Source organism: Vanessa tameamea, chromosome 9, assembly GCF_037043105.1.
Source record: "Vanessa tameamea isolate UH-Manoa-2023 chromosome 9, ilVanTame1 primary haplotype, whole genome shotgun sequence".
Classification (NCBI taxonomy): Eukaryota; Metazoa; Arthropoda; class Insecta; order Lepidoptera; family Nymphalidae; genus Vanessa; species Vanessa tameamea.
Genome location: NC_087317.1, coordinates 7,125,694 through 7,145,970, shown reverse-complemented (window position 1 = coordinate 7,145,970; position 20,277 = coordinate 7,125,694). Strand labels below are relative to the sequence as shown.

General features: G+C 28.9%; 3 protein-coding genes across 7 annotated transcripts in view; 2 read left to right on the top strand and 1 right to left on the bottom strand.

Annotated features, from left to right (window-relative positions):
* Positions 1-4,800: 4,800 nt before the first annotated feature.
* On the top strand, positions 4,801-7,149 carry LOC113395036 (DCN1-like protein 3). Of its 4 annotated transcripts, none has more exons than XM_026632573.2 (4): positions 4,801-4,868; positions 4,964-5,050; positions 5,147-5,365; positions 5,464-7,149. In XM_026632573.2, exons 3-4 carry the CDS (start codon positions 5,293-5,295, stop codon positions 6,372-6,374), a joined length of 984 nt encoding a protein of 327 aa, XP_026488358.1. In that variant the 5' UTR covers positions 4,801-4,868; positions 4,964-5,050; positions 5,147-5,292; the 3' UTR covers positions 6,375-7,149. The 4 variants fall into 4 exon arrangements, with proteins under 4 accessions (XP_026488358.1, XP_026488361.1, XP_026488359.1 ...); XM_026632576.2 differs by having other exon boundaries at positions 4,964-5,060; XM_026632574.2 differs by having other exon boundaries at positions 4,826-4,864.
* Positions 7,150-9,950: 2,801 nt separating this feature from the next.
* Positions 9,951-18,682, bottom strand: LOC113395034 (eukaryotic peptide chain release factor GTP-binding subunit ERF3A). Its single transcript, XM_026632569.2, has 12 exons — positions 18,319-18,682; positions 17,516-17,796; positions 17,039-17,144; positions 16,808-16,954; positions 15,509-15,654; positions 14,784-14,938; positions 14,092-14,209; positions 13,778-13,981; positions 13,524-13,682; positions 12,482-12,586; positions 11,985-12,153; positions 9,951-11,631 (listed from the first exon to the last, which is right to left on the bottom strand). Exons 1-12 carry the CDS (start codon positions 18,548-18,550, stop codon positions 11,588-11,590), a joined length of 1,866 nt encoding a protein of 621 aa, XP_026488354.2. The 5' UTR covers positions 18,551-18,682; the 3' UTR covers positions 9,951-11,587.
* A 603-nt stretch (positions 18,683-19,285) lies between these two features.
* Snama (something that sticks like glue) overlaps positions 19,286-20,277 on the top strand; it is a 28,021-nt gene continuing 27,029 nt past the window's right edge. The window contains exons 1-2 of one of the 2 annotated variants that reach the window (XM_026632413.2): positions 19,286-19,751; positions 19,985-20,219. In XM_026632413.2, coding sequence (XP_026488198.1) covers positions 19,586-19,751; positions 19,985-20,219 — 401 coding nt within the window. In that variant the 5' untranslated portion in view covers positions 19,286-19,585. The remainder of the gene's footprint in view (positions 19,752-19,984; positions 20,220-20,277) is intronic. The other variant, XM_026632414.2, reaches the window with a different exon arrangement.

The window sequence follows — 20,277 nt, the reverse complement described above, 5'->3', positions numbered from 1 at the left end:
ATATAGATACAGATTGCAATAATATTTGGTATTACTTTGATAAATATAAATATTGAGTTTGTTATTCATAATTTATTATTTAATCAAAGTTGAACAACTTGCTTTAAAGGTTAATGTGTTTTAGTAAAGTTATACATGTGTGTACCTCATAAGTTATGACAAGAGAAAATTATCCAAACAAATTTTGTTGACATGAAAAATAATTTATTCAGATATTTTTTGTTTCTATAATTTGTTATACATTAGTTTTAATATCATATTATACAGAGTCCATAACATCAATAATCCAATGTTGGGGGAATTTCAACAATGTTAACAAATGTTAATTATAATTACCTATTTAGATACACTCAAACATTTTTGTTAAAATAAGTGGTATTATTTTGTTAAACTAAACTTAGATTAAAGTTTATATTGAAATAAGCACTAAACAGTAGCTTGAAGTACATGGAGCATTCCATAATAATTCAAAACAAACAGACAAAAATATTGGTTTTGTCTTTTGTAACTTGCAAATATTCTTAATATGACCTTTAACAAAGCTTACTTTAAATTACAGAACAATTTTAATTTAATTTTAATTGATATTTGTTTAGATTTAAAATGGTGATTAATTATTATAAACATTTAAAATAAGCATGTTGGGGTGGTGTGTCAACATATTTAACACTTTTAAAGTATATATTCTTTAATCTGTTACAATAACAGCCAATACATAAAAAATCATGAACTATAATAGAAAAACATGTTTCACCTTATTAAAATATTGAATCATTATTACCATAGGTTAATAAAATTTATAATTACTGTCAGTTAAAAATTCAATATAATGTTTGGATAATTGCTGCTATAAAATTTTCGAATCTAATTAATGAATCTTTTTCACCTATTTTAAGAAAAATTTGGTTACAAAATATTTGCTATTTACAATTTAAGATTCTTATTATTATATCTTTGAGAAATTAAGACCTCTTATTAACAAATAAAGATATTTAACATAGAAATGTTCTGGTATTCTGCCACCTCTTGGTGATGCCATAGTTTTTATAAAAATCTACCAGTTGGACCTGAATTTTTGTTATTTGTAACATCATTTGTAAATGGTTAAATTATCAAGCAACATTTATTCAAAATAGTAATGACAGAAAATTTGTGAAATAGTGACAATAATTTATTAAATAACACTTTTGATACATTTTGGTTTTAAATAATACTATTGTTTGAATTTTAATAAGATAAAACAGTATAAATATTGTATTAACATTCTTATGCAAAAACAAAATGATCCTATTGATTAGTTACTGAATGTTTTACATATGAAATATTATATGCAACAATTCATTTATTAAGAATTTCTATATATCCAATATAATTGTTATTAACATGTAAAACAAACAGTTTAATTCATAAAATGTGAGTTTTTCCATTTACAACTAATGTTATTTTTTTTAAATATGCAACATTTTCACCCATGTTTACATTATATTGTTAATCATTAGAACATATTTAAAAAATAATATGCATCATTATTTTTTAAATATGTTTTTGTTGATAAAATAGAAAGCTTTCTATTGTATCAATTTGATATCTTACATTACAAATTGTAATTTATATGCTATGGTTGCTATGTTGTGATGTTTATAAAATAAAAGTATATTTTAATAAACTGCTTTTCAATGTTATATTATTACTTTTTTTTAGCATCTTTTAATAATGTAAATGCTTGTCTCAAACAGCACAGCACTCCAGGGACATCGTTTGTTTCTTTTAACTTTCTTTGGAGATCCTTAAATGTTTTGAGTTTTGGGTAGATGCTCTGCACTAAAATACATAATGGTTATTGTTATATTTCAAAGGACCTGATCTACTTAAATTTCCAATGTCATTATACAATACTTGAAATACTTACATTCATATTTTCCTGATTCTATGTTGCGTAACAATCTAACAGAATAGTTTTCTGTATCTTTTTTGGTTTCAGTGAAAAATTGCACAAAAATAACCTGTGAATTGCCACTTCTAGATTCTATTGAATAATATATCTTTAAAAACTTTTTATAGCATTTCTTTGCCATTAAAAATGCTTCATGTGTTTCTTTTATTTCTTGCGTGAGAAGTTTTTGATCTGTAACAATTAAAATAAATTCATTATTCATTTGTGAAAAAGATTAAATTTAAATCAAATATACATTTAATATTAAGTAATAAATTAGAACTGGAAAAAAAGCTTAATTTATAAAATTTGTCATTTTCAGTCTCAACAACTGAATTTATCTTTGCAAAAACACAACCAACCTTGCTTGTAGTTCTCATACTGGGTTTGCTGCCTTGTTATTTCATTAAGTTGTAATGCAATTTCTTGTCTTAATTCTTTATTATTCTCAATTATTAATTTCAATTCTTCGTCGTATGTTTGGGCTATATTTGCTTGGTAATTAATACTTTCTATTAAAAAACCGTCTTCCAGAGCTTTAAGGACATTTTCGCATATATTATTTAATTGTAACTCGAAATTGCTATAAAAGCTGTCTTCAATTTCACTTAAACTTATTTTATAATTCCACTTTGCTTCAATTACGCTCATTTTAAAAATCTGCATAGAATTATAACATGTAGTTATTTCGATTTTTTAATATTATTGTAGGAACTTTTACTTAATTGCCCGCTTCTTCGAAAATTATAACTGTTCTTCATAAACATTAACAAAACAAAACTGCAAAAGGTAAAGGCACAGGTTGAATACCGTTTATTATTCAAAGTTTAAAACAATTTAAAAATTCTGACAAACTGACGTTTTGTTGTGCGGTCAATGTATTGCCAGATTGCTACTTGCCAGGTAATATTATGCAATCTAATAATAAAGCGGTTTTGTATTCAATTTATTAAAATACAAAGTTTAAAAGTTGTAGGTATATAAATATAAGTTTAAAAGTTATAGGTGTATTGTACAGAGAAAAAAAATCAAGTATAAATATTTGATTACAATGCATAAAAGTTTGTTCTCAACTCAATAAACCCACAACAAAGCAAAAAATATCAAATAACAAATATAATAAATAACTTAAATTGATGCAAGGCTGGCAAAACAATAAAAATGAAAGACATTTATTTTTATATATGGAATAACAGACCATTTTAACTGCAATGTTAATAAAAAATACTTACGTTTTAGGCAATTCAAGTAAAAAAAATCGTATCAGACAACTTCAAAACAACGACTTTACCGGCTGACCCTGATCCCTGGATACCTCTTAATGTCTATAAATTCATGTAGGCTGTCTATAAATATTTTCATGGGTCATACTAAACTGATTTTGATTTTTATAATTTTATTGCACATATAATATTAATAATAACAAATAATTTACATCGGTTCCTCGACACCAGTGGGGCTATTACGGTTAGAGCATAGCAACTGTTGCTATCTAATATTTGTTGCGGATTGATAGATGTTGCAGCAGATAAATAATTATTATGGAGTGTTATGCTACTGCATCCATAATACTGATTTATAATTTTTTGATTAAATTTGATATCAACAGTTGCTATGCTCTAACCGTAATAGCCCCACAGGTTACTAATAACTTTTGGTTTCAGTCATAATTTACTCGGTTGATTACGCACAAAGATCCATCTAGTGATTGTACACGTAATTCCTTGCACTCCTCACAAGTTAAATTGCTAGAGATTTTATGTTGGCGTAGATGACGAGGTGGTAAAGTTTTACCTCTTTATAAATAATATATAAATAACAATATGGTTTCACTAAGGGTCACTCCACGACAGAAGCGGAAACCGCATTACTTAGACATAATATATACTATACATGGGAAAAATCAAGGTACTCTGCAATTTTTCTAAGGCATTCGATTGTGTAGCACAAAATAAACACAAACTTCAAAAATACTATGACCAATTTATATAAGTTAAGCTTGAAGGATTGAACCTTTTATGTTGGTTCAAAACAATTTCGTCATTTTTTCTTATATGTACAATTCTTATAAAGCACCAAATTATATAAAAATTCTGCAAAAGATGTCGGAAAGCTTCAAGTTCACAATGACTCGGACTGATTTTCTGTTAATCTGGTAAATTATACTGAGTACCAGGCAGAGAGCCTACACCAGGCCTACACAGCCTACACAGCCTACACCACTAGGATGAACGAACGCCCTTAGAAAGAGAGTCTCAAAATAGTATACAAATTAAAAAAAAATCTCTGATGTACAACAATATTTTTGCTCTTTTTACGTCTTAACAATACATAAAAAAGTTTTTATAGAATATACTTGTTTCTTTCCCACATTCACTTTCTTTAGTGTATTATGAAATTAAAAATTTTAAAAACACTAAGCTCATATTCCATATTTATTCATAGTTTCATAAATTGCTGGCATCAATTGATGCGAAATTATTTTTATATAGAAGGTAACAAAACCACTGCAAGCCGTGTAATTAATGAATACAATTATTAATATAAAAAAAATTGAAAAGCTTTTCCGCATTTTCTTATACTTTATAGCCTTTTATTCATGATAGAATAGGCCGTAGAATCTACCTTATTATCATACATGAGACGACTAATAATAGAGACAACAATAAATATAAATTCGATTTTTTATAAGTTTATTTTCTTAAAAGGTTCAAATAATGTTTTTTTTTATATATATTATTGATCGAAAAATTGTCTTATCTATTTAGTCTCTTTTATAGTTATATTTTGTATCCTTTGATACACAAATTAAAGCGATAAGTCTATTTTTTTAATTAATATGAACGCAGAATCTATTGTAAAATAGGCTATTTGTCATAATGACAGTAAATCTATCTTTCATAGTCTGTTTTGGTTTTTTATTCTATTCTTGTAGGTAATAAAAGATTAGAGAATCACCTCAAGCTAAATGGTTTTTGTTTTATTTTTCATATAAAAGTATTATTTATTAAGCGTACGATTTATTTACAGGTACTTACTATGTCTATTAAGGATTTTCTGATGCGGAAATTTGTGATTTACACCTGACCCCTTGTTTCTTCACGGAAGGAGAGGATGGTTCGTAAATGTTGTTATTAACAAATTTACTGCTTGTTTAGTTTAGATTTTATAATTTTACAGAAAAACTTTAAATATACTTAAATTATTTTCTAGGTTCTAATGAAAAAGTTACAATTTAATAGAACGCTGATTTTTGGTCATTATGTTGCATAGAACAACATTTGAAATATTGAGTAAGGCTGCTGGTGTATTAGACCAACAATTTATGTTTTGGAAACCTTTGTATTATATCTTATCAAATGGGCCATTGTCTTAGTTGCTTCAATAATCAAGCAAATGCTGATGTGGAAACATCACAAAGACAGAAAGATGGTAAGTTCTAATGATGTTTTTCTAGTGCTATATTATGATAATCACCAATTCATATAAAAATATTTTAACAACTCAATTTTTTTTTATTTTTTTTACAGAGATGACAGAAATTGTCACTAGTAATCAAGTTCCTACTGTCATGATATCGGATTATCCTCAAGAGGAACCTTTACTGCATAACAATGATAACAGTATAAACTGTTACAGAAATAGCAGCCATATAACGAATACAAATGCATTAAATTCTTTAAATGAATATTGCTCTAGTGATACAGTTCATAAAATGCATGTAAATAATGATAAAACCCCTAAACCATTTTATCAGAAATTGCCTTCTATACCTCGGAGCATGTCTTCAATTGGTTCAAGTGAATCTCGGGTTTCTGAATCAAAAATTAATCAATTATTTGACCAATACAAAGATTCTTTAGAAGATGCTATTCTTGCAGAGGGTATTGAAAATTTATGTAATGATCTGCAATTAAATCCAGATGATTTTAAAGTGTTAATACTTGCATGGAAATTAAATGCTAGTCAAATGTGTAGATTTACAAAAACTGAATTTGTTCAAGGGTTAAAAAGTATGAAATCAGATTCAATAAAGAGCATACAACAAAAGTTAAATGACATAATTAATGAATTAAAAAGAGATTCCGAACAGTTCAAAGATTTGTACCGATTTACTTTTAAGTTTGGCTTAGATGTTACATCTGGCCAAAGAATACTACCAGCAGATATAGCTGTGCTGTTATGGCGCCTAGTCTTCACAAATGATGAACCTCCTATATTAGATAGATGGCTTAGTTATCTTGAGAAAAATCCTCACATCAGAGGGATACCCAAGGATACTTGGTACATGTTTCTCAACTTTTGTGAGTATGTTGGTGATGATCTAAGCAGTTATGATGACACGGAAGCATGGCCGAGTTTGTTTGATGACTTTGTGGAATTTGAAAACGATCAAATGAATCAAAATGTAACTAAGAATAACACCAAAATTCAGGATTAACCTCCTATGTTTGCCAAATTAAAGCTACTATAGGTACTTAAACATTGAGACTGATAATCTGATAATGATTTCATAGTGATGGTCATGTCCTAACTAGGAATTAAACATTAAATGATTGATGGAGATGTTACATATTTTACTGATGAGTGAAATGTAAATATTAGTAGTAAATATTATAATAAGTATTGTAAAACTAATAAGCCCATTTAAATTTTAATCTTATAAATAATTGACATTCCAGCAATGGAATTAGCCAAAATTTGTAAATATTTCATTCTGTAGCCTCAATTGCTTAGATTTTTAAAAGCAGAAGAATTCAATATTAGGAATAAGGACATTATTCCTCTTTAATGCTTAACAGCCTAATTGAATACCACTTAACATGCCTCATACATAGCATAATAATAAAGAAATGTTTATTTTTTCTAATCATTCAAGTTAAATTATTTGTGTAAATAGAATATTAATAAATTTTCCAATATATTTTTCTGCAAAATTCCATTTTTATTATTGTGTAATAACATTTTATCATTTATTACATATTAGCTATCAATTAATTAATGGCATTGCCGATAAAAATCATGAAATACAAAAGTCTGACTATTGCTGTTAATTTTGTTATATTTTCGTAATGGATGTGAATGCAAGACTGTGCTATTGTAAATATTGGTGACCAATGATGAGTTCAACGAAAGGAAGAAAGCAGTTGACTCATATACAATCTATGTATTAACTATGCTAATGCAATAAATACAAAACATTTTTCTTACTAAAATCATTTTATTTCAACCTTATTATGTAACCGCCTTTGCTTGAACGTTCGATCACGATAAAACCAGTGCAAAATCTGATGAAAATGGGTAAAGAAACAAGCAAGCATTTTTCACATACTACTCAAAATACAGAACCGTGGTGCCTTTTGTATCTTAAATTTCAGATGTAATTTTTGTCGTTATTCAAAACTCGCGAAAAAAAACCACTCGTCGACTTCCTATAAGGCGCCCATACATTTTTACGTGAGCACCCATTACTGGCCAGAGCACTTACTCTATCGTGTCCCTAATAAGTTAAATAAAAACTTATTGAATCTACTCCACATTAAATAATGTACTTGGTTGTCAAAATGTCTGTTTGTTCCTCATGCGAAGTTTCTTAAAATAATTGCTCTCACCATACCCTACATGGAAAACGTCTGAACTACCTATCCACCCATATTTCACATATATTCAGCGCATGACAAATTTTCTCTCTATTAGTTCTATTTTTATGATGATTTAAATGGATTAAATATTAAACATAATTATCGGCGAATAAAGATCGGAATTAGGACCATTTAGTTGTTTCTTAAATTATGCTTTGTTTTTATTGGAAGCCCAACATCGTGAAAAATTCGCTAGTACAGTTAAAGTGGGACATCAATTGGTTTAGTGTCACTGGTAACCAGCACCATCTTAAACATACCAACCAATGCAAGCCATTATGTTCCGACCCGATAAAGATTTTTAAGAGACCTTCTGAGGCGTCTCATTGATGATTCAAGACTTGTGCGTCATCAGCGAGACGACCCCGTACGTGTGTGGTGCTAGATTTTATTGCACCTACACCCCTGCACCCTGGATTAAGACTGATGTGGTGATATCATTGTGGTATAGTCTCTGTCGCGCTTTTTATAAACACGACATTCCATATACGGAACTGAAAAACACAATAAATTAAATATTGAATGATTACCAATTTTCGGACAATGATTGCTATTACGCGATAAGGTACGCCAAGGGAAGTATTGCTGTATGAAATCATGAGATACATAAATGTATATTAACAAAGTTCACCTACAGCATTTTACCTAATACAAGACTGATACTATCATATACCTGTAAATATCTGTATAGACTACTCTGGCTACTTACCTAACCAACAACCACTCACCAGATATAATGTAGTTAACTAACAATATTTTACTTTGCCGTGTAAAATGAACTAGTGGAATAAGACGTTACAAATAATATATCAAGTCTCGTCGTTACATACGCATCAGTACGACGTTTTTCCTATGTAAATATATTTAATTATTTGCCATAAATGACCCAACAATGATTTCATTTTTTTAGTGTAATATTTTAGTAGGCAATAATTTAATAAAAATGTGCGAGTCAAATAGTTTTAATAATATATAATAGACCTGTACTTCATGTTAAGAACCGTTAGGAATCTAACTTCAATATACAAATACTTTTATTATTGCTATTTTATAAATCTTATCCACACATATAAGTTAAATTATCTCTCAATATAACTGACTGGAGAACGAAGTTTTTGACCCAATGACAAAATCAAATAATAGAGTTTGATCCCAGTTAAGAGACTGGAAGAGTGCCGCCATCAACGCAGGTATCCATGTCAAATCTGCGGTCGATTTTCATCATTGATGCAATCATTTTCGAAGAGATGCTCAGTTCAGGCCGTTCTATGTAGCGTACGTTAGAGTACAAAATATTTTACCTGAGATTTAATTACAGTTTATAACCAAACCAAAAATTTGTTGAATTTTGTTGAGACAGTTGCAGTAATAAATATATTTAGTGACACGATTTCTCAATCTTGTCAATAAATACACCGCCAATAGCAAACCCATATAGTTGAAATGAAGTTAAAAAAAAGAGAATTCATGCATGTTTTTTAATATTGCATAAGTAAAAAATTTTGATGTCATGTTTTTAAGTATGTAGTCTATGCTCTCATATAGTGATTAAACTTCGTTTCTTTTGTACAGTTAAAATAAAATAGTGTCTTCTTGTGTGTAAGAACCAAAAAACCGAAAGTTATAATAAAATTTTATTTTATTTTAAACAAAATAATATACTTGCAGACAACCGATAAGCTGTCGTTCGGCTTAAGAGGCACGTAAGACGGACGCGGCCCCCTCGCGGGAACAAAGGCACTACGACACGCGAACCGACCTCGCGTCCTACTCACCCTCACTAAAAGCATCGTCGACAAAAAATCTATAGCGTGGGAGGTGAACATGAATGGAGGACTACGTTCGTCTCACGGTCTGTCCACTGATATACACAAAATATTAATAGTAACATATACTTTCGCCTCAATTGTAAAAAAAAACTGATTATATTAATAAGCAGATAATTTTATACTCCATCTTATACACAACGTTACGCTGGATGAGTCGATTATTTATTTTCAACATATGAACTATAACGCTTTACTAAGTACCTCATGTTCTCACAAAAAACTTGAAATAAACATTACAATATAACTAGGTTTATACAGCCAGTGCTCGATGTCTGGCATAATATCGCATTTTTGAGTGCTAATCGTGATTCAAAATAAAGTGGTGGTTAGAACTAAACAAAAGAAATAAAAAGAAGTTTTTTCGCAATAGAAACACCTCTTTAGACCTTGGCCCGTATATTGGTCATTGATCAGAGCAATAAAATTTAATCTATCACTATAAATTTATAAAAATATTGCAAGTAATATAATTAGCGTCATTAATATATAATATTACGTGTTTTGATCTGTGTTTCATCAGTTAAATGCTGAAATAAAACAGCTATATTAATATTTATAAAGTATAGCAAATTATTTAAAATAAACATAATCTAGCTTTACAATAGGTATCAGTAACATATTCATTACTAATAATTCATAATATGTGAAAATATAAGTATCAGAGATGATAGTCAGGATGATCATTGCAGAATGTTTTAGTTGAGCGCAGCTCATGTAGCAAGATTGTTAGAACGAGAAAATATATTATTTCATAATACTTGATTTATTCAAAGTAAATACACTATGCCATGATCACCCCGACGATTACATGAGAGCTTCATCCACCATATGAACAATCTGGTATTTAAAATACTTCTTGGTGCTTATTTTATTTCATATATCAAATTTTTCACTAATCTTTACATTTTTAAATTAAAATGGATGACTGTTAGTATAGAAAAAGGTCTTTAGGTCTAGCTTGTGCTCATCAAACAGAAGTACAACATATATATGTTAATGCAGTTAATTATCCTAAGTCGTGTTGTGATGTTATAAATATTTTATGTATCGTTTTTGAATTAAAATCGACAAGATATTATTTACTATGATGGTGTTAAACCCATATTTGAAATGAAAATTATGGCTCGGATTTACTATCAAAGCAAATTTAAATTATTGATAAATAACATTTCAGAATGAGAATAACTTTTTGAATGTGGTTGGGACATTAAATATGAGCACATAGAATACATAAATACTAGTGATGCACGATTGCCAATCAATGTGACTATCATTTAGTAGTCGATTTATATTAACGACAACTAAATGTTTCACTATTTGTATATCATATTATTCCATATTTAAAAATGAACTTAATTAAAAAAATTTAATCATATAAATTATTGACTGCACTTTTATCAGAAAGATAATTAATTTTCAGTTATGTGTTATCCAAAATAAACACGGACGTTGTGAAACCGTTCGCCACAATATAAAAAAATAATTGAATTATACGACGTCGTCCATCACTAGTTTAGACAATAAATATAAACCAAATTAATTAAAAATTGTACTAAATTTTGTCTTAGCGATAGCAACGCTCAATTTGTTGTAGGGCCTTGTTTTAAAATAATCATCAGTCGTATTAAAATATACATATTTTAAAGAATTTAAATTAAAAATAGACATAAAATTAAACATAAATAATATTAAATATTGTTTCTCCGTTAATTGAAACATAACTAATTACAAAGTTTACACAAAATTAACTGTAACCAATCACAATATTTATTGTGTATATAATTATATAAGAACAATTTTGAGCTCTGAACTAAAAAATTGTTTAGGCACTACCTAGGTCCTAGACTCACAAAATGTTAAGTGAAATCTATTCAACGTTGCTAGCGAAAGTTCCCATGTGTTTCATTAACATTTCAAATTAAAATAAAGAGCATTTAACATCATTATTGCGATTGTTATGCCATACAAATGGTTTTTTTTTGCTCAATGGCAGTGGCTGTGAAACAGTAAATAATGTTCCGCAAGGACTAGCTTTTCTATAATTCAAAACACCGATGATAAAGCAATACATTCTAGCTCTCACATAGATCCCACAAGTCAGAATTACATAATACATGCATTCTCTGATGATACAGGTTTTAGAAAGGCCTATCCTAACTAAATTACGAATCGTAGTGCCGTATTTACTCAATCACTTTTAGGACTTTACCGATTGCGATAGTTTTATCTGAAACAAAACACAACCATTAATTTTAAATCACGAGAATTGTGGCAAAATGTATCATATGGTTTTGGTTCATTCTATCTTAACCCGTGGGCCAAGTGCTTTTTTGTTAAGGATTGATCAATACTACCAGCACTTCGCGGCCTGCAAGCCGAGAACCAACTCATCGGGAAACGCATTCTACAGAGTTTGTGTCTGGCTATGTTCAAAAATCTGCCAATTTCTTATTTTTGATACCAAACAAATAGTAAAAAGGCAAAAGAATGACAACAAAGAAAGAAACGCTTTGTTTTATGAATATAAATATGATTTTACATTTAGATTCATTACTCAAAGTTATAAAATGAGCAACTTACTTTCATCTCTTAATGTGAATCTGCCCATTTGAGCAAATTTCTTAAATGGTTCTAAGCAAATGATTCCCGCGCAATCTATCCTCATGATAGCCACTTGGTCCTGCTTCACGAATCGCGGCCGTGTTTTAGATTTTTCTCCAGTCTTCTTGTCTACCAAGCAGATAAGTGCCTGCAAGGAAATAATATGTCATCATCGTAAAATGTATTAGGAGATATGATTATAATATATTAAATAATTCGTTGCTTCTATATAGTAATACAATAGTAACACTCCATAAGTGTTATTAGGAGTAAAATAAATACTCAATAAAAAAAAACAAAAATTAAAATTGAGTATTTATTTTATGCCTTATTTTTTATTAAACTAAAGAAATCGTATTTTTTTCTATAAATAACTATCTACTTCAATGTTTCACATCGCGCGTCTCCGATGCCACTTTTTATAACTGAATATTTTAGCGAATATGCATCGAGACTAATAATATACTAATAAATACCTTAACAGTTACTTCTTCAGCTGCACAATGTATGTGCATAACAGCAGAGTATCCTGCACAAATTATAGATTTGTGCTCCAAAATGACTACTTGGGCATCAAAAACCTTTAATAATAAAACAATATCAGTTAATAAAATGTTACATAATACACCACGATTATTAAAATATATACAACATTTTTTTTATGAATAAGTCCTTAAACTTAATGAAAGGTCACGTTTTACTACATTCGAATGTAATATTGTTAATATAATATTTAAGTTACTTTACTCTTGTTTTAGATTATAATATACAATAAGATGTTGTGCTTCTTGTAAATACACTGGCCCCTTCAAACTACAATTGTACAGTAAATTAATACAATTTAGTTCTAAAAAGTTGTTCAGTAAACAGATGAAATTGAATTAAGTATGATTAAATTATTCAACTTTTATAAAAACTTTTCATTAGTAAAATATAATTTAGTATTCCAAAACTGGCATTTTAATAATTTTGAAAGTTCTTTAAAAATTACAAATCTATAGCTTATTCCATCCACAAGAGGACAATAGGCAAATAAACAACCTTTGACATTGAATCAATATCAGTGGTTGAGAGCTTAAACAATCTATGACATTCACTAGGGATAAGCGATAATATTGCGCTTTAAATATAGACGAAGATGTTTTTGGAACTTTGCAAGTAATAAAGTGGATATAAGTAATTAAGTCTAATAGTGTTGTATTAAAAATAAGGATATATTAATCAAGAACTTTCAGTACTGTACAAAATAGCTGCACTATTAGCAAAATGCTTTGAATACCTAAATCTAAAGTTTATAGATTTGGAATAGACTATGGGTATATTTTGCTTAAGTTATGTTATTTCCGAAGTTAAAATTAAATTTGATAAAAATAACCCATTTGTAGGGATTTATTAAGTAATCTATATAAAAGATAATTATTACTTAACTCATAATTATGAGCATTGTGCCTTATTTTTTACATTTAAGTATTTGATTTAAAAGAACACAAAACAAAATATATAAATTAATGAACTTACTTTCCCAGTAGTGATAGGTTCTGTGATATCACAAAGAACAAAGCCAGGGGAAACATCTTCTTCTTCAATGCCTTTGAGTTTCACTTTTACATTTTCACCAGGACCAATAGAAGTTACTTCAATATCATCCGACCATAACTGATCAACTGTTACTTGAACCTAAGGTTAAACAAAGTGATATTTTGTAATAATAAGTCCCCATATAAATTTAATCTTTGATTGTAAACTGTAATATTGTTACTATAAAAACATACCCTATTAGGCATAAGGAACAAGGTACTGCCTTTGCGAGTGGTTCCAGCTTCAACTTTGCCCATGAGCACTGTACCCATATCCTTGTATTTGTCAACAACAGGCATAATAAATGGCCCATCCATCTTGCGATTAAGAGATGGTAAATCATCAATAAGTTGAATAAATGATGGTCCCTGGTACCATGTACAGATTTCTTCTGATACCTTTAATAATATTATGATTAACATACATCATAAACCATTAATAAATTATAGCAAAAACAATTTTATTACTTAAAATAATAAATTTATGAATAGCAATTTTTAGAGCTCACTTTCTCCAACAATCCTTGACCTGTTTGGCCAGACACGGGTAGGAATGACAAATCCTTAGCTGGATTGAAACCAAGTTTTTTAAGATATGGCAGGATTTTGTCTCGACATTCATTGTATCTGAAAAAATTTAAAAGTTGTAGGTATTACCCATTTTTCAAATAAATGTTAATTCTATAAAGAATTGGATTAACTGTTGACTTGAATTTAAAATTAATAAAACTTCCACTCAAAGGTTTTGTCATGTGTCAAAAATTAGCATACTTTTAACACCACAAAATATAAATTTTTATAAACTCAAGGTTATTGGCAAAATTGTGAAAACTAAACGGCGATGGTCTGCACAATTATACTTGCAGGTATAACTCATTTATATTAATATTGGTATGCTATATGTATTAGAAAAAAAAACATGATATATAGACATGCTAATGAGTTGCTGAGTTAATTCTGAAGTGTGAGAAAACCTACAGCAAACAATCTCTATAGTCTACTTCTTCTAATGAGAATGTTGTAGTTTTAAGGATGTTTTACAAAACAATTTTATAACAAAGAATTTATATTACTACAAACAAAGCTTATTTGACAAAGATCCCTTGGAAGACATTAACTTAGCAAATTAATAATATAAATAAATAATATTGGCAAATTCTGATATGTGTATATTTTGGTAAAAGTGGTTCAATAAAGTAACCTTTTTTCATCCCAGTTAACAGTTGGATCATCCATTTTATTAACAAGGGCAACTAAATGTTTAACACCGGCAGTCTTAGCCAACATAGCATGCTCTCGTGTTTGTCCCCCTCGATCGAATCCAGTTTCAAATTCACCTTTTCTCGCAGATATTACCTGAAAAATATGAATAAAATAATTACCATTGATTCGAAATTATTTTTTGAAAAGTTCTTTTAATAATTGTTAATGTTATGTATTTACAATAAAATGTTGTAAACATGTGGTGGCCTTGTCTGTTTTTAATAAGGACTTTCGAAGATGACATTTATGATTGATAATACATTTGCAAACATTAGATGATTGATAGTACTTTATAAAAATTTGATACTTGTAATCCTTCTTATTGTTTTATTAATTATAATTGTTGAAACTAAAATAAGAGCAGGTAATAATGACGTTATTGCTAAAAAAATTCAAAGTACAAATTGAATATGTATTTGCTTGACCAATAAATGTAAAACAAAAAGGCACAGCATATAGGTGGTTGATATTTTTTTTGCCATGATAACACCACTTAATTTGAACCCATCTGTTGCATGGATGATAACATCAAATAATGTTTAAATTTTTAATTAAGCCAATTCACGAGTTGTTGTAAAGTAAACTTAATGAGAAATTGATATTTTGGCAAATTAAATTAATATATAAAAGTCAAATTAACAATAACATATTGAAAGATCATACCAGCACAGCAAGATCAGCCTGCGCCGCACCTCCAATCATATTGGGCACAAAACTCTTGTGTCCAGGCGCATCGAGAATTGTAAAATGCTTTTTTTCAGTCTCAAAATATGCTCTACCAACTTCTACAGTCTTTCCTTTGTCTCGTTCTACAAAAAATAAAATATTGCATTAAAATAATTCTTAACATATGCATAAATAAGGTACTTATTACCAGTATTTATTTGTGTTTATATATGTATTTGTAAAGGGTAACAAAATATATTGGCAAATATTAATTTATTTCCTAAAAAAAGTTCATAGTTGAGGATTCTCACTTTGATTAGTCGACAGTAAGAAAAGAAGTACCACCATGAGGTGGTGCTCTAGTCTGTTTGTTTTCAGATACATTTAATATACCACTTATGTGCTGACAATCTCCTGAATTATAATACATGTTTAAAAGTTAATTCTGTGTTAATATGCCTACTCATTATTATTAACAGTTTAAACTCCTACAAAACACAAATCTCCCCAGTATCCAAAATAGTAGCATTCATTAAAGCCTTTCTTTGAAAATCAAATTTTTAAAACTTCCACTCTTTGTATTCTTCTACTTTTTGTACAAATCCTGCCTATGAAATACATTTATGAGACTCATTACCAATTAACATGACATTTAAATCCAAATTTATTAATAGATTAAGCTAAAATAATATAATTATTATGTTTATTATTTAAACTTTATGAATATCTCTGGTGACTTGACTGTTTTACTGGCATTGAATTTTGTTTACTCTTTTATTTTATTGTATTTTTATAGTCTGCCATATGTAGGAATACTTATTTTAAATAATATTCTGTATGTTACAGAAAATTTTAGGTAATTAATAAATCTTTTAAAAATCAGATTGTCAAGCTAGCTGGCTAGTTTTTGCCTGGTATATGCGAAAATCCTGTTTTAGCATAATTGCTGAAAGTTGCTCTAAAATTTGTAAAACTGAGAGATACAATGTTGTCTTAGTATAGATAAAGTAGCAAAATATTATGTAAAAATAATTGGATGGAGTTATATTCTTTTTCCAGAAAGTAATTTTACCTTTCTTTTTTCTCAATCAAACTATGTTGTGCATACTAGCTGGGTTGATTAATGAGTTAAATACATAAAGGATCAGTGTTAGTTATAATATTTAGAAATTATTAATAATTATAATTATTATATGTTTTGGTAATAATGGCAATTATTACCATTGAAATTAATAAACTGTTATGGAATGCAATGACAATTTGTTGCAGTAGGCTAATTATAATAAAATAGAATACCTTCTTGATTAGTATCAAGAGCCCAGGATAAATACCATGACTCTCTTGATTTCTCTCTTGCTTCTCTTTCATATTTGTCCAATGTTCTTTTATCCACCATGCCCGTTAATGACATTATTTGACCACCAATAGTTGATTTTCCAGCATCTTTAAATTGTAAGTATATTTATTATGTTTTAGAAAAGCAATTTTAACAATTTGTTTAGAATATTATGAAAAATATATACTGACCTACATGTCCAATAAATACTACATTGACATGTTCTTTCTTGCTACGCGTATCCTCAACTCGAATGGGCTTCTTTTTTGGAATTTTCTTTGCAGTTTCTTCATCCTCCTAATTATAATTTAAATATACATGTTTGTTTCACCCAAATAAATAATAAAGATGAATAAAATAGGCTTATATTACTGAAGTAAAGGGAACAAAAGTATCGTACACAAATCTATTAATTCTGATAGATTTATAATTAAATAATATTGATTAATAATTTTATAATTCTATATTAAAACTTTATTTAATAATTCTATTCATTTAAAATAGTGAAATTTTGTTCTTCGAAAACATCTAAATATGATTTTGGTGCCTACATACATTACAATATGGTTAAGGCTTTTTAAAAGCAATCATTAGCTGGGAGCAATTACCATCAGATGGTTTGATCACTTACATACCTAGTATATACACTAATAAAATTAGCCCCTGACCTGTTGCTCTGATTCTTCTTCGTCATTATTATCTTCAGGTGTGAGTAGTGGATCATCAGCTTCAGCTTCCCAGCTGTCAGCCGTAGGAGATACGTCAGGTGGGACGGGCAGAGGCGCGATGTCGGCAGCAGCAAGGGCTTGAGTACCGGCTTGATCATCTGCAGGATCGTCGGTAGAAGCATCTGCAGGAGCGACGGCTGGCGGTACGGGAGGTGGTTCTTCAACACGGGGTGATGCGGATGCCGCTCTACCGTCACCACTTTCGGCTCCATCACCACATCCTTTAACGCATTGGCGTCAAAATTTATTAAAAACCAAGGAGTAAAATGCTACAAAATACACAGCATTTAGTATTATTATGTAGTGGATATTGTTTTAAGAATTGAAATGAAAAAATTTAACACTAAAACTAAACACAAAACGTATGTATTAACATTTAAGTGAAACGTATACATATTGTCGGAAAAATACCTTTAATAGTGAAAGAAAGATCCATTACACATCAAAATCCAAAATAACAATCGATCCAATACTTTTTCACAGTGATAGTAACTATTTAAAGAGAAAGTTAACCCAGAATTAGTAAAGTCATGCCGCGTGTCCCGACGTAACCCGTTAGAACTGGATTCAGAAAAAAAAAATAAGACCGCAAATACGCTTAGATACCGCTAAGCAGATTATAAAGGTTTTTTTAAGTTTGATATGTATTGAAATTTAAATTAAAGAGTGTTCTAAGTTATATTCAAGAGAATAATAGATATAATAGTAAGTAAAGTAAGTTACATTGACAAGACGTGACTTACCGTTTAAGACAGGACTTTCAGTGGAATTTGTAGATCTACTTTCAGATTTTTGTGGCGAATTAGGTGTATCGCTATTGTCATTATCTTGGGAAGGCTTACAAAAAGAAGGCACGAATTCCACGGCATTTACATTCAACGTGGAAAATTTTGTAGACACATCATCTTTTGCACCTTGTTCACCATTAACATCAGCTTGACTTTCCCAAGAGTCCGAAGCACCGTTATTGGACATTTTTAAAAAGGAGGCAATGTAAAATTAATAAATAAGTCTTTTCTTTCTAGATATTTTTATAATTATTCGCGTTCTTTTCTCGATAGATCCGCGTGTGTCTTTATCTTACACCGGAAGTTCATGGCAATTTGCCAAATATGTAGTCATAAGTAACTATTTCATTATAACTTTCTATAATCTCAAATATATTACTTTTTTTATTGAATTATTCTTTAAAAAAAATTTGTTGTAATATAATTGAAAATTTAGGAGATAATTATGTCTTAATGAGATTTTATTTAATAAATGTATCATTTATGATTACACACTTCCTGTTATTTTATATTGCCAGTTTTCAATTTAAGAAAATGTAAAAATATACATTTTAATGCTAAATATAAAATAATTATAGTTAAAAACACTTGAATAAAACGTTATCCATTAATCTAAGCATAACATACACTAATAACTTACATAACTTTTACTTGAAATTATAATTAATGTATAATATACATAACATAATTTCAACCGAATAATTAAAATAATTGTACATTCCTTTTGAAATATTAAAATATATTTTTGACATTTTGGTTTTATTTATGAATTAAGTGTTTTGTGCTAATCATAAGTTTCAATACTTTTTGCAGATAAAATGAACACATGAAAATTGATAGTGTACATTATCTTTATAAAACCTTCAATATTTTAGTTTATAGTCGGCATTTTGTATCTATATTTAAGATGATAACATGCAATACCTACTTGCAATAGCTTGTACATAAGTTTTTAAATGGCGGTGCAAGCATTTGAAAGGCTAAGCGAAATATTGATTATTTTCTGTAATTAAGTATCCGAGAATAAATGTACAAAACCAAATAGTTATTATAATAGGTCTTAGTGTTGTATTGTATCTTATATGAGTGATTAATAAGGAAAAAAATTTGCATTTCTTTGGACTCTTCATAAAGCTTATAGCTCGTTAAAACAGTTCAATTTAAACACGTGAATATATATTGTCATGTTACATAAAATATTAATGTACTGCTGTTTACGGAAATGTCTGTGCACTACAAATTCAAAAGTGCACTGGATTATGACACCGTTACTTTTGATGGACTGCATATTTCAGTAGGAGATTTAAAAGCTGCAATTTCACAGCAAAAGCGCATAGGAAAAACTTCTGACTTTGATCTTCAGATAACTAATGCGCAGACAAAAGAAGGTTGGTAATGAAAAATATTCCATAAACGAAGGCTTGACACCTGGAAATTTGTCTAAATGAATATATTTTTAATCTTAACCACAAAAGTTATAGTATTTTCTAATACGAATTATGTAAATATAGGTCAAGCAATTTATTTTACATACAATGTTACATTATAACTACTTTCATAATTCTTAGACTATTGCAAAATTGTGCTGTTTATATGCTTATAAGTTGTAATTATATTGCAGTTTATGTGGATGACAATACTTTAATTCCAAAGAACACATCACTTCTCGTGGCCAGAGTACCTCTTTCTCAGCAGCCAAAGAAACAGTGGGAAGGGTCAAATAATAGTCAGTCAGCACTTCAGAAAGATGTCTCAGTTAATAAGGGATTGGCCGATTTGTCTCGCATGGAAGGTAGCGAGCAGGATAAAATTAATGCTATGATAACTCAGTCAACATTTGATTATGATCCCAGCAAGTAAGAAGTTGTTTACAATATATTAGTGCTGATTTATTTCCAACAGTTGCAGTGCATC